Source organism: Bos grunniens, chromosome 5, assembly GCF_055505025.1.
Source record: "Bos grunniens cultivar Pamir isolate PY7600 chromosome 5, Bosgru_T2T1.0, whole genome shotgun sequence".
In the NCBI taxonomy this organism is placed as follows: domain Eukaryota; kingdom Metazoa; phylum Chordata; class Mammalia; order Artiodactyla; family Bovidae; genus Bos; species Bos grunniens.
The window spans coordinates 66051097-66066795 of record NC_141169.1 but is presented as its reverse complement, the minus strand read 5'-3'; the positions used below and the strand labels follow the sequence as shown (position 1 = coordinate 66066795).

Here is a 15699-nt window from a genome sequence, read left to right as displayed (position 1 = left end):
ACTCTTTACTACTGAGCCACCAGGGAAGCCCAAAGTAGTGTAAACATTATGAAGCTAATAACGCCCATGGAACTCTGACCAGGAGGATACATTCATTCAGTGGCAAAACCCCATATACTCCAAATATTTCCAAATACAGTGTTTATTGACCTCATAAACAGAAGGTTAGGCCAGAATAAAAGAAGTAGCAATTTTGACACCCAAAAGAGAATGCATGTCTATTGAATATAATCATGAAAGTCTCTTCTGTTTCACAATTTTCCTCATCTTTGAGATGGAAATTAAAATTGTCATTTACTTGTTTGTTTTCACTTCATTAGGTCTCTCTACATCAATCTCCTGGGACTCTGGGTGATCCTTGTCTGCTCAGTGCTTTGTGGGCTTGCCCTCTACTCCAGGTACCATGACTGTGATCCTTGGACAGCCAAGAAAGTGTCTGCACCAGACCAGGTCCAGTACTATGTCTTTCTTACATGCAGTAATGACGTTCCCAAAGTTTATTAGCTGGGAGGAGACAGTGTTCATGTTCTTGTAAAGTACTAGCAAATAGGCACATTATTCATTTTTAGTTTCTATAAAGCATTTGGAAAATTTTATTTTAGCAGACATAACAAGAATGAAGAATGCTACTTCCAATATTACAGTACTGAGAGATTTCCCTGGTGGTCCAGGGTGAAGGATCTGCCTCCCAGTGCAGGGGACACGGGTTCTATCCCTGGTCCCAGGATGATCCCATATGCTGCAGAGCAACTAAGCCTGTGTGCCACAACTACTGGAGCCCGTGCTCTATAACAAGAAAAGCCACTGCAATGAGAAACCTGCACACTGCGATCAGAGAGCGGCCCCCTCTCACTGCAGCTAGAGAAAGCCCAAGTGCCCTAACAAAGACACGGTGCTGAAAATAAATAAATAATAGAAAAATATATGGAAATACCTGGAAAAATTTTCAAGGCAGTTCATGCATTGACAAAGAAGCTGCAATATGATTGCTTAATTTGTGAAAGTGAAAGTTGCTCAGTCATCTCTGACTCTTTGTGACCCCAAGGAATTGTCCAGGTCAGAATACTGGAGTGGGTAGCCTTTCCCATCTCCAGGGGATCTTCCCAACCCAGGAATCAAATCCTGGTCTCCCACATTGCAGGCAGATTCTTTACCAGCTGAGCTGCAAGGGAAACCCAAGAATACTGGAGTGGGTAGCCTATCCCATCTTGACTGCATCTTCCCGACCCAGGAATTGAACCGGGGTCTCCTGCACTACAGGCAGATTCTTTACCAACTGAGCTATTTGTAATCTAGTGTAATTGATATGATTACTTCATGCTAGCCTAGCCTATACCCTAATGAATGAATTGTTATAAAGTCTTGATGGCATACAGTATAATAGTCATATTCATAATATAGTGTTAGAAGCATTGTTGTGTGTTTTTTTAAAAATCACTTACTTGTGATGATTGGTTGTTGCAGTTTCTGCAGTTATTAGAGAGAGACATACTGTGCAGTAAAACAATTCTTTGAAATCAGTAATAAGACAGTAAAAAAAAACCCTAACATGTTGTTTTCATATTAAATATCACTCATGCCATACCTGTGTAAGGATAGGTTATCCACTTCAACAAAGTCATGCATATGATGTTCTACATGTATATTTTTCTATATTAAAAAAAATCCGCATATAAGCAGACCCACACAATTCAAACTCATTTTGTCCAAGGGTCAACTGTATAAGCAGCTCTAATTACATTTTCAATCCCGAATAGTGATTGAAGTTCACAGGTATAAACTTGAGTCATTCTTACTTAAGCACAGAAGTATGTAAAAATATTTCCTTTAAATTGATTTGTTATTCCAATACGTGAGAACAGCTGCCTATTACTGAGCCTTTACTATATTCTGTGTTCAATACTAAGAACTTACATAGATGATCTAATTTAAGTTTAATAGCAACTCTGTGAGGTTAGGATTATTATTCCTATTTTACAGATGAGGAAACTGAGGCTCAGAGAAACTAAATAACAAAAGCCACATCTGTCTGAATCCAGAGCCTGTACCCTTAACTACTATTCTATTCTTTGATTTAAATGTTAGCAGGTAAAGAGTTTAATTTTTCATATTTGGACATTTCAGTTGTGTGGAATATCTTCCTTTAGTTCTTGAATACCACAAGGTAAATGAGATGTTAATTAATTTTATTTCATAGCCAATAGTATTCAAGAGTAAGTTTTGGAATTTTTCAGCTCATGCCTTACTTGGTACTGGACATTCTGCAAGATTATCCGGGACTTCCTGGACTTTTTGTGGCCTGTGCTTACAGTGGAACATTAAGGTATGAACTAGGACTCTAATAATACAAGTTTTCCCTCTTGGGATGTTTCTTTTATTATTGGATATTTGGGGGGATAAAGTTGAATTTTGGACATGGGCACAAATGGCCCTAAATAGGTAATTATTCCATGTCTCCTTTTCTGTCAGTCTGCTCTCCCCTATGAGGGTTGGCTGTCTGTTGTCATAAGTCTTTGCTTTTATCTTTAGTCCCTACTGTCTAAAACATCATCACATACCCCATACAGTCACAGTAATGACAATCAGTCGATGGTAAGTTTTGCTGATGGTCAAAAATAAGGACCTACAGTCTTAGTTTGAAATATGAATGTAACTAAAGCATGGTCAAATGGAAAACTTAGAATACAAATCTCCTATTACAGGCTGAATAAAATATACTGTCCAAATAATCTTGTTTTGTGTTTGAGCTTATTCATTGTACTTTGTTCCTGTGTTATGCTTATTATTATCATGTACAACATATGTTAGTGAAGATCCAGCAAATTAATATTATTAATATTTATAGTGAATGTTAGTGAGGACTTATGATAGTCCTTTCTATGCATAAAGAAAAATGTGCTTTAAAGTCATTATATAGTAATACTGCATGGTCTAAGAGATTCTTTCATGGATAATAAGGATTAACTGCAAAATGGAAGCAACATTAAATTATCCTTTCTCACTATTAAGCCTATGGATTTGCCTGAATCATTCTTGGGTGACAGCTTCCAGAAAGAGGATGATGTAGTTATTAAAAATAATGTAGTAGGTAAAATAGATTAAAAAAAACAAAGTCCTACTATATAACACAGGAAACTGTACTCAATATCTTATAATAAACCATAATGGAAAATAATATGACAAATAATATATATATGTATATGTATATATGGCTCAGACGGTAAAGCGACTGTCTGCAATGCAATGCAGGAAGATTCCCTGGAGAAGGAAATGGCAGCCCACTCCAGTATTTTTGCCTGGAAAATCCCATGGACTGCTGAGCCTGGTAGGTTACCGTCCATGGGTTCTCAAAGAGTCGAACAGGACTGAGTGACTTCACTTTCACTTTCATATACATATAATATATACATATATATACTGAATAACTTTGCTGTATGCCAGAAACTACCACAACATTGTACATCAACTATACTTCAATAAATAATTTAAAAAATAATGTAGTAGAAATCGGGTTCTATTTCAGAAGTGACAATATGTTTTCTTTTTCTTATTCCTAGTTAAGGTATTATTAAAGTTTACATATACATTAAAAATTTGGTTTCCCTTTACAGCACAGTGTCCTCCAGTATTAATGCCTTAGCAGCAGTAACCATGGAAGACCTAGTGAAACCTCGCTTCCCATCTCTCTCGGAAAAGTCTCTCTCTTGGCTTTCACAAGGAATGAGTAAGGTTTCATTTCACAATTCCATTTTAACTCTGGGAGATCATTTTTAGAGATACCAGAAATTATTTTCCATGGAAAATAGTGTGAATGTATGCATGATGTGACTTAATGCAGTCATGGCCATATTTGCAATCAAGATTTGGGATATACTTCAAACAATTGTCCAGTGACCACAAAGAACAATTTCAAGGGGTCCTATTTGGCTAACTTTCTTTTCTACCTTCTTCCTATCCCAAATCTATGTTAGAATTCTTAGCTACAGTTAAAAATTCAACCCCTTTCCATCAACCACAGTTTTAAGAGATATCCTTAGTTTGGAACCAAGAGTCATACTTTTTCTCTATTACCTAAGAGGGCACTGACAGTTTAAGATATATAGTCTTATGTGTATGGATTAAAGATAAAGAAACAGAGTGTTATGATTTTTTTTAACCAATCTTGATTATTCTATCTGCATGTGTAGGCTGTCCAGGAGATAGTCAATAAAATTGTATGAGGAATGCTCAACTTTATTCAATATGAATTCTCAAATTCATAGATTGTAGGATCTTCACTTCAGTTCAGTTCAGTTGCTAGGTCATGTCTGACTCTTTGTGACCCCATGAATTGCAGCATGCCAGGCCTTCCTGTTCATCACCAACTGCTGGAGTTCACTCAAACTCACATCCATTGAGTCAGTGATGCTATCCAGCCATCTCATCCTCTGTTGTCCCCTTCTCCTCCCGCTCCCAATCCCTCCCAGCATCAGGGTCTTTTCCAATGAGTCAACTCTTCGCATGAGGTGGCCAAAGTATTAGAGTTTCAGCTTTAGCACCAGTCCTTCCAATGAACACTCAGGACTGATCTCCTTTAAAATGGACTGATTGGATCTCCTTGCAGTCCAAGGAACTCTCAAGAGTCTTCTCCAACACCACAGTTCAAAAGCATCAATTCTTCAGTGCTCAGCTTTCTTCACAGTCCAACTCTCACATCCATACATGACCACTGGAAAAACCATAGCCTTGACTAGATGGACCTTTGTTGGCAAAGTAATGTCTCTGCTTTTCAATATGCTATCTAGGTTGGTCATAACTTTCCTTTCAAGGAGTAAGCATCTTTTAATTTCATGGCTGCAATCACCATCTGCAGTGATTTTGGAGCCCCCCAAAATAAAGTCTGACACTGTTTCCACTGTTTCCCCATCTATTTCCCAAGAAGTGATGGGACCAGATGCCATAATCTTAGTTTTCTGAATGTTGAGCTTTAAGCCAACTTTTTCACTCTCCTCTTTCACTTTCATCAAGAGGCTTTTGAGTTCCTCTTCACTTTCTGCCATAAAGGTGGTGTCATCTGCATATCTGAGGTTATTGATATTTCTCCCGGAAATCTTGATTCCAGCTTGTGCTTCTTCCAGTCCAGCATTTCTCATGAGGTACTCTGCATATAAGTTAAATAAACAGGGTGACAATATACAGCCTTGACGAACTCCTTTTCCTATTTGGAACCAGTCTGTTGTTCCATGTCCAGTTCTAACTGTTGCTGCCTGACATGCATACAAATTTCTCAAGAGGCAGATCAGGTGGTCTGGTATTCCCATCTCTTTCAGAATGGAAAGATATTTAACCTCAATTGCTAAATGTCCCAGATGCAGTATTTGACTCAGAGAAACCTAGCTCATGGACTTCTTCATTTTCATTTGGGTATACTTGTTTCAGGATGAATGACTAACAAATTTGTTTTTTAAAGAAGAATCTTTAACCTCAACTTAATAGCACTAGTAGACTGTCAAAGAAATAGTAAATAATATTCTGTTTTATACCACAATTCTGTATGTAATTGCCATAACTGTAGCCTGGAATACATACTTAATTTATATTCTTCAGTGTCCCCTAAATTTAAATAGCATTAAATTATTTTATTATGTACCTGGTTTTAATCCTAGAGCATAATTTTTTAAAAAATGATATAATGCTTCCTTAAAGGATATTTAGATGGGCTCATTATGGGGTTGTTGAAGCTGTGTGGTTTAGTAGAAACAATAGAAGCTTTTGAAGCCAGACAGACTTGCTGGCCTCACCAAATTGCTTCACTGATTTACTAACTGTTAACCTCGAGCAAGCTTCCCAGATGGCTTGGTGGTAAAGAACTTGCCTGCAGTGCAGGAGATGTGGGTTCAATCACTGGTTTGGGAAAAATCCCTTGGAGAAGGAAATGGCAACCCACTCCAGTATTCTTGCCTAGGAAATTCCATGAATAGAGGAGCCTGGCAACAGAGGAGCCTGGCAGGCTGTAGTCCATGGGTTTGCAAAAGAGTAGGATATGACTTAGTATCTGTGCAACAACAAAGCCTTGAGCAAACCCAGTTGAGCCTCTGTTTCTTTATATGGAAAATGAAAACAAAAATTATTCACTTTGTAGGTACTGTGAGATTTAGAGATAATCCATGTAAAACAAGAGGTACTAGCTGATACTCAAGGAATGATGTTGATGATGATTAATAACAAATGGACTCCACTAGTGTAGGTGAAGCTTTCATTCATTTTGAAGGGTTGAATATAATCATTATGTTGAGGTATGTAATATGGCAAATGACTTGAATGTTTCTGATAATTTGAGTAGAAAAAACCCACAATGATGATCATTCATGAGCTACCAAGTAGAGAAGAATTTAGTATGTTGGAAATACTATTTATATGAGGATTTAGAGACATGGAAAATCATTGCAATAAAGCTCCTTTTAAAAAAATTAATGTAAAGTTTTCCATTCAGGCACAATGAGATTATTTACTCACTTTGCTTAACAAAGGTGTGAGTGCTTTTGTAAGTAAGATAGAAATAACATAAGGAATGCACTAATTTTTTTATGAACAAATTTCTCATTCATTTTATTTTTTATATTTTGAAGTTTATATGTGGGAAATTATATTAATGGATTTCAGGTGCATTTTGTTGAATGGAAATCTTTAAAAATAAAAATGGGGGGTGAAATTTTCTTATGTGTGTTAGTTGCTCAGTTGTGTCCAGCTCTTTGTAACCCCATGGACTATAGCCTACAGGCTCCTCTGTTCTTGGGATCTCCCAGGCAAGAATACTGGAGTAGGTTGCCATTCCCTTATCCAGAGTTTTCCTAAAGCAGTTTCAAAAGTAAAATGTGTAGTTAGAGAAAACCTGGAAAATACTGGAAGCCAAAAGACAAAAAAAAATTCCATAAACTGACCACCAGTGATAGCTTGAGAATTTCTATAAAGGAGTTTTGGGGAAAGAGTTTGGTAGAAGGGAAAACTATAAATCTTATCTTCAAGTTGCCTTTCTTTGCTTTTGTTTAACAGGAAAGGTTTGTGAATATTGATGATTATAAGAAGGCTAAAGGTCCTAATGGCACCCCACTCCAGTACTCTTGCCTGGAAAATCCCATGGACAGAGGAGCCTGGTAGGCTGCAGTCCATGGGGTCGCGAAGAGTCGGACACGACTGAGCGACTTCACTTTCACTTTTCACTTTCATGCATTGGAGAAGGCAATGGCAACCCACTCCAGTGTTCTTGCCTGGAGAATCCCAGGGACAGGGGAGCCTGGTGGGCTGCTGTCTACTGGGTCGCACAGAGTCGGACACGACTGAAGCGACTTAGCAGCAGCAGCAGCAAAGGTCCTAAAATACTCTGGTGTGGATTTCCACTTCCCAGGAGAAATGAACACGTAAAGTCAGAAGACTTTCTGATGTTTATTACTCCCTTGCCCCATCAGAGCAGTGTGTCCTGTTTTTGGCAAACTGAAAAGAGACCTGAGCTTTCCTTTACAAACAAATGTTTATGGAGGATTAGATTGTAACACAATGGTTTTTAGTTTAAAATACCTATATTTAATTTTAGGGATTCTTTATTTATATAACCTAATGTAATAAATCCTGGGACATGATATCAGCATTTTCTTTCCTCTTTGCACACTGCTGATGCTGTAGAAAAACAGCCCATTGCCTTTTTACCTGACTCTGAGATAGGTGGCCATTCTTCATTATAGTCACGTTACACACTTTGAATCAAAGTATGGTAGTTTATTCTATTGAGAATTCTAATCCTCTGAGTGGATTTTGCAATGGCTTTTATGTCATCCATATAGGTGTGCTGTTTGGGGCCCTGTGTATTGGCATGGCTGCACTGGCTTCACTAATGGGAGCTTTGTTGCAGGTAAGAGCTAATCCTCAAAGGTTTAAGTCATAATCACTAAATTTTTTTTTAAGTTCATGTGATCATCCTTCTAGACTTCTCTCTTTATATATCTACCCATAGACATATCAAGGAACAGATATGACTAAAGTCTTTAAATTTTTTTTTAATTAAAATTTCCATTTTGAGAAAATCATAGGTTTACAAGTAATAGTAAAAAATAATGCAGAGAGACTCCACATATCCTTTAGCCAGTTTCCTCAATGGTGAGAGACTTAGGTTACTTTTCCATGTGGATGTCCAGTTGCACCACTTGTAAAAACTATCTTTCTTCCATTGATTGCCTTTGTACCTATGTGAAAAATCAATGGAGCATATTTGTATGGGTCTATTTTTGGTGTCTTTGTTCTATTCCATTGATCTGTGTGTATATCCATTTGCCAAGATCACACAGTCTTGATTACTATCATGTTGTAATAAATCTTGAATCCAGATTTACTGACTCCTTCCACTTTATTGTTATTTTTCAAAATTGTTTTAACTATTTTAGTTCCTTTGCCTTCCTATATAAAGTTTAGAATAATATTCTCTTCATATATATATATATATAATTTATATATAAACCCTGCTTAGATTTTGATAATATTGCCTTAAACCTATATAACAACTCGGGAACATTTTTACCACATTGAATCTTTTAATCCATAAATGTAGTATGTCTCTTCATTTATTTAGATTGTCCCTAAGTTTTTCCACCACCAACTGTGTAATTTTTATAACACAGTAATTTTTATATAAAAGTCCCATTTATATTTAATTAGATTTATACCTAAGTATTTCATTTTTTGAGTAATTTAAATGATATTGTATTTGTAATGTTGGTGTCCATGTGTTTGTTAATGTATAAGAGATACAATTGATTTTTGTATATTTGTCTATATCATATGACCTTGTTGAGTTTACTTATTAGTTTCTGGGATTTTCTTCAACTTCAGATAGGGACAATTTCATATCTTCTCTTCCAATCTGCGCATGTACCTTTTGTTTCCCTATTGCTTCAATTTGTTATTATTATTATTATATTATTCCTGTGGCTTCAGTTTACACATTATGTTGAATAAGTGTAGGAGAGTGAACACCATTGCCTTGTTGCCCAGTCTGAATGAGCAAAGTGAAAGTGAAAGTTGCTCAGTCGTGTCCTACTCTTTGCAACCTCATGGACTATACAGTCCATGGAATTCTCTAGGCCAGAATACTGGAGTGGGTAGCCTTTCCTTTCTCTAGGGGGTCTTCCTAACCCAGGGATTGAACCCAGGTCTCCTGCATTGCAGGCAAATTCTTTACCAGCTGAGCCACAAGGGAAGTCCCTGAATGAGGAAAACATTTAGTAATTCATTCTTGAGTACATTAGCTGTAGGAGTTTTGTATATCCCCTTTACCAAATTAAGGAAATTCCCCTTTACTCCTATTTTCCTGAGAGTTTTTATCATGAATGAGTGTTGAATTTTGTCAGATGATTTTTCAGCGTCATTTGATATAACAATATGATTTTCTTCTTTAGTCCTTTGACATGGTATATTATCCTGATTGATTTTCAAATGTTGATCCAGCCTTGCATTTCTGGAATAAATTTCATTTGGTCATAGCATATAGTTATTTTTATATGTTGCTGAATTCTATTTGATGATATTTTATTAAGAATTTTTACATCTATATTCATGAGAGGTACTGATCTGTAGTAATATTTTTTTGTAATGTCATTGTCTGGATTTGGTATTAGGGTCATACCAGCTTCATAAAATAAACTGGAAAGAATTCTCTCCTTTTTTATGGAAGAGATTGTGCAAAACTGGTGTTAATTCTTTGTTTGGTATAATGCTGTTTGGTATAATACTCTAGTGAAACCATCTGCTCTTGGGGGTTTCTTTTGGGGGGAATTTAAAATTATGAATTCAGTTTCCTTAGTAGTTATAGCTATTCAAATTACCTGTTTCATATTGGATGAATTATAAAATGGATCAAGGATTTGATCCATAGTATTCCCTTATTATGGTTTTGATATCTGCAGAGTTTGTAGTGTTAGCTCTTGTTTTATTCCTCACATTGGTAATTTTATCTTTTATCTGTTTTTCAGTCTTGCTAGAGCTTTGTCAATTTTTATGGATATTTTCAAAGAATTAGCTTCTTGTTTCACTGATTTTTCCATATTGTTTTTCTGTTTTAAATCATTGCTTTTTGTTCTTATCTTCATTATTTTCTTCCTTCTGCTTACTTTGGATTTTGTTCTTGAGGTAGGACCTTAGATGATTGATTTCAGAATTTTATTTATAATTTATGCACTAATTGCTAAAATATTCCCTCTCAGCACTTCTAGCTGTGTCCCACAACTCTTCATGTTTTGTATTTATATTTTAAAATTTCCTTTGATATGTCCTTTTGCCCCATGGATTGTTTAAAAGTATATTACTTAGTTTCTAAGTGTTTGAAGACTTTCCTGTTATCTTTCTGCTATTGATTTCTAGTTTCATTCCAAGGTGGTCATTCTGAACACATTCTGTATGATTTTAATTCTTTAAAATTTGCTGAAGTCTGTTTTATAGCCCAGGATATAGTATTTTGGTATGTGTTACAGGGGAACAAGAAAGGAATGTGTTCTCTGCTATTGTTAAGTGTATATTCTACAAGTGTCAATTATTAATAGATCTTCTCATCGATGGTTCTGAGTTCTTCTGTATCCTTCTGATTTTCTGTTTAGCACTCTTTAACTGTTTAAGTCTTATTTTTCCTTCAAGTTTCAACTTAAACATTATTTTCTGAAAAGGCTCTTTCTGTTACCTGGATAGGTTTGAGTTCCCCTCTATTATGTTCCCAGAGTACCTCATATTTCTCTTGTAATCCCCATTATAATACTTTATTGCAGTCATTTATTTAGTGTCTATTTTACTAAATAGGTTAAAATTTCATGAAGGTGAGGATTATGTCATTGTTCTTTGATACTGTACCAAATATCTGGTACAGTTCCTAAGACAAAGTAGATATTTTATACATTCAGGTTGAATGTAACTATTTATGTATTGGTTCATAAATATCTGCTTACCTGATCACCCCCAAGTAGTCCATGGAATTTCCATGGCCACCTGGGTCCGACTCTGGGACTCTGGGACCTCAGCATGACCCAGAAACTTGAAGGTTAATGCTAGGCATAACAAGTCCTCCAGACTCCTGCTTCAGGCCCAAGATTTGGTTCCTTTCTGGTTGGTTGTTGCTTAGTGTATACCAGCTGTTAAAATAGTGTACTCTCATTCTGATTATATGAATGAATGGATGATTTAGGTCTAGAAACTCTAACCTTATCTGGTACACCTAAGCTATAACCAACAAAACTCCTGTTAGTATGCTTTCCTTCATAGTCTGAATTATTTTTAGAGCTCTTATGATTGATTCCCCCTTTCCCCCCCTTTTTCATATACCAGCTCTGGCCTGAGTATAGGTAATGAGATATTCTAGGAGAGTCATCATGACTTGAAGACAGCTCTTCCTTGCTTCATCTCTAACCAAGGTCTTATTTCCTGAGACAAGTATTTGGTGGGGAGACTATTCCTTGTATCTCTAGAACTGGCTCTAGGTCACACTGTCACGGTGACCACCACATGTGCCAAGTGACTTCTCACATTTTGCAGTGAAGTCTACCTTCCTTCCAACTGGACTCTGGTTCAAGAGACATTGTGAAATGGTTCCTTAGGACCATATTCTGAGTCCATATTCTCCTTGAACACTAGCTCTTCTCTGTCATCATATCCTCACTCCTTCCCTAGTCCACTAGGTAGAGCTCTTTTCTTGTTTTTTTGTTTTGTTTTGTTTGTTTTTTGTTGTTGTTGTTTGTTTTTTAACCCAGAGCTGCAGTCTATACCCTCTAAAATTTTTTTGACTAACATTTTTTCTTTAATGTATTAATTCTCTTCCATCTGTCCCTTTTACTCTGTGAACAAACCAGTGGGTCCCTGATTCTTCTTTGATGGTTCTATTCACTCTCAAGAATTAGCTGTCTGAATATTGTGAACATATATCTCTTGAATGTTTCAGCTATTTGCACTTTTGCATTCTTCACACTGTAAACTTTTTTCACTATCATGATTTTGGCATCTGTCCATCAAAGCAAAGGTTGCAGTTAGCCAATCAGGTTAAAACTTTCTACATGATTTGATCAATCTTTTTTTTTTTTTTTTCTTTTTGAAATCACATTTCTCATTTTAGTTCTATCCTTAGGAAATCAAGGATAGCATTGGGTTTTGTTGCCATCTCTGGTCACTTAGTAGTACTTAGCCACAATCTTGTTTTGCAGAGCATTTTGAGACTACCGAAGCACAAAGGAGTGATGTGATTATTAACATCTACAAGAACAATGCTAGGAGTAGTGTCCCTCTTGCCTCATAATTCTCTGTCCTCTTTATAGTTTGCTTCTTTTATTGAGGATACTTAATGAACAGATAGAACCGAGCCTGAGATGCAGAAGCTTCCAGGTTCTAATTATCTCTTTGTCAATGGCAAGGCTGCCATGATTTTCAGGAGTTTTGAGTTTAAATCCTCATCTCAATGAAATTACTTTTAAATGTTTTAACTTTGGATTTCCGATTGCTGATTGATGACTTCTTATTAATTTTGTAGGCAGCACTCAGCATATTTGGCATGCTTGGTGGGCCACTTATGGGCTTGTTTTCTTTGGGGATTTTGGTTCCCTTTGCCAACTCAATTGTAAGTATAAAAGATGAATATATGTAAAGTCTACTTTTCCAACTACAGTAGCATTTCTACAATTTTTCTCAACTATAAAGTTATGGTTCCTCTGATACCTGTCATTAGTGGCTTATCTTGATGACTTAAGTTATTCGTATTGACTTCGCTGGGACACACAACGAATGTACTATGCACTGGGACCCTGCATGTGTGAAACTAAATGGAAACTGCCAGAACAATATATATTGTGACTGCTGCTGCTGCTGCTAAGTCGCTTCAGTTGTGTCCGACTCTGTGCAACCCCATAGATGGCAGCCCACCAGGTTCCCCCGTCCCTGGGATTCTCCAGGCAAGAGCACTGGAGTGGGTTGCCATTTCCTTCTCCAACACATGAAAGTGAAAAGTGAAAGTGAAAGTAAAGTCGCTCAGTCATGTCCGACTCTTCGTGACCCCATGGATTGTAGCCCACCAGGCTCCTCCGTCCATGGGATTTTCCAGGCAAGAGTACTGGAGTGGGGTGCCATTACCTCCTCCGATATTGTGACTATCACATAATTATAGAAAAACGTAATTATAACTAAAATATAATATTGTTGTTTAGTCACTATGTTGTGTCTGATTCTTTGTGACCTCATGCACTGTAACCTACCAGGCTCCTCTGTCCATGGGGTTTTCTAGGCAAGAATACTGGAGTGGTGGTGGTGGTAGTTTAGTTACCAACTTGTGTCCGACTCTTGCTACCCCATGGACTGTAGCACGCCAGGCTCCTCTGTCCATGGGATTTTCCAGGCAAGAATACTGGAGTGGGTTGCCATTTCCTTCTCCAGGGGATCTTCCCAACTGAGGAATCAAACCCAGGTCTCCTGCAATGCAGGCAGATTCTTTACTGACTGAGCTATGAGGGAAGCCCATTTCCTTCTTCAGGGCATCTTCCTGACCCAGGGATTGAGCTTGTGTCTCCTGCATTGGCAGGCAGATTCTTTACCATTGAGCCACTGGGGAAGCCCAAAATATAATATTAAAGAGTATCATAAAGCACAACTAAAGAATATATATTATGAAATAATACATAATATGATATATAATATAATACAATATATTATGAATATTGGGCTTCCCAGGTGGTGCTCAAGGTAAAGAACCTGCCTTCCAATACAAGAGATGTAAGAGATGCAGGTTTGATCCCTACGTTGGGAAGATCCCCTGGAGGAGGGCACAACAACCCACTCCAGTATTCTTGCCTGGAGAATCCCCAGGACAGAAGAGACTGGCAGGCTGCAATTCCTAGGGTCTCACAGAGTCAGACATGACTGAAGCAACTTAGCATGCACATTATGAATATTATATTATATAACTAAAGAACAACATTTTGTTTTTATTTATTTTTTACCCTTCATTAATATTAATCATTAAGATTTAAAGGAGATTTACAGGCTTGGATATGAAAGATTTCAGGGCAGTAGAGCCAAGGATACCTGTGAATAGCCAGGGTACAGTAAAGAGAAGCAATAAGATAAATTCTTTGCCACTTTGGTCAGAATCTATTCTCCTGATATTTAAAGATGTAGCTCCAACAACGTGCTTCTGTTCCCAAAAGGATAATCATAATTTAGAATTGAGTTCAGAAAGAAGTAATAGCTCTGTTCTTCTATATAGACATATCTGTGCTTTGAGGTGTACTAAGTTTTGTTTAGTATAAATGAAATTGAAATAATTTCTCTGAAAGTCAGGAGGAACACTACTAATTTAGTCCTGCTATAAAGCTGAAGTTTAGGAAAAGCTTATAATGTATGTGTGGTTGTTTCAGACAGATGGAGAATAACTGTAGAACTTTATACTTAGAATTCCATTTTCCTCATGAGGCATTAGGAATTGGTAAGGCAGATACAAATAAGGGCTATTATCATTGTTATTATTGTTAATAATAATTCTCAATGAAGTGTCATATGAAATGCTAGCTTAGTAGAAATGAATCACAAAGAAAGAGGGCAGTTCATGTCCACCTCAAAATGTTGAAGTTTTGATGAGATTCTTTGTGAAATGCAAGTGGTTGGTTGAGTGACTGAAATATTAAAAGAAGATTGACTTTTGATTTTTGACATTTATTGCTACCATGAGTTACCTCCAGAAATGCTATAGCTGACTAGGTCCAACTTGTCCTTAGCAGAGGAAGTAAGATACTGCTATTTCTGTTGTAATAATCTGATCATTATTCTTAAAGTGAGGGGAGAAATTTCACCACAGAGAAAGGGGCTTTCCAGCAAGATTTGCTTTCGACTGCATTATTTGGAACTAGAGCTTAAATCATTCAAGGACTGACTGACTATCAAAAACTGTTCGATTACTGGTGAAAGGTAGGAGCAGGGTAACCCAAGTCTTTCAGAGACTGTGAAACCAAATGTCTTTAGAGAGGACATTTCCACTTATCTCTGGAAGTACTTGGCTTGGTTATATGTACCGTTGCAGTCATTTGTGAAAACATCTTGCTATTTTCCAGTATTCTTGCCTGGAGAATCCCAGGGACAGAGGAGCCTAGTGGGCTGCCATCTATGGGGTCTCACAGAGTCGGACACGACTGAAGCGACTTAGCAGCAGCAGCAGCATTGTCCCCTAATTTACTTATCATGCATGTTGCTAAGTAAAGGAATAAATTCTGTGGATGCTTTCTTCTTCATAGCCTGTTGCTCATGCATGGGTGTGTGCTAAGTCACTTCAGTCTTGTCTGACTCTTTGTGACCCTAGAGACTGTAGCCCACCAGGCTCCTCTGTCCATGGGATTCTCCAGGCAAGAATAGTGGAGTGGGTTGGTATTCCCTCCTCTAGGGGATCTTCCCAACCTAGGGATCGAACCTGAGTCTCTTAGGTCTCCTGCATTGGCAGGGAGGTTCTTTACTACTAGTGCCACCTGGAAAGCCCCTGTTGCTCATATGGCATGCCATTTTTTTTGTAAATTAAGTAAAAGTGGAGGGAAAAGTTGGCTTGAAGTCAACTGCATATCTGTCTGTTGTGGTCACTGGGTGTAAAGAGATGAAGAGACCAGAACAGAGGGCTGGCCATGGAGACAGAGTGGAAGGCATGGAATTATGAGATATGTAAAGAAA

General features: G+C 37.3%; 1 protein-coding gene across 4 annotated transcripts in view; it reads left to right on the top strand.

Moving 5' to 3' along the window:
* Positions 1–15699, top strand: part of SLC5A8 (solute carrier family 5 member 8) — a 70621-nt gene that overhangs the window by 40800 nt on the left and 14122 nt on the right. For 3 of the 4 annotated variants that reach the window (XM_086400960.1, XM_086400959.1, XM_086400961.1), the window contains 5 exons: positions 321–450; positions 2235–2323; positions 3612–3724; positions 7818–7885; positions 12530–12616. In XM_086400960.1, the coding sequence (XP_086257086.1) occupies positions 321–450; positions 2235–2323; positions 3612–3724; positions 7818–7885; positions 12530–12616 (487 nt within the window). The remainder of the gene's footprint in view (positions 1–320; positions 451–2234; positions 2324–3611; positions 3725–7817; positions 7886–12529; positions 12617–15699) is intronic. The other variant, XR_015163983.1, reaches the window with a different exon arrangement.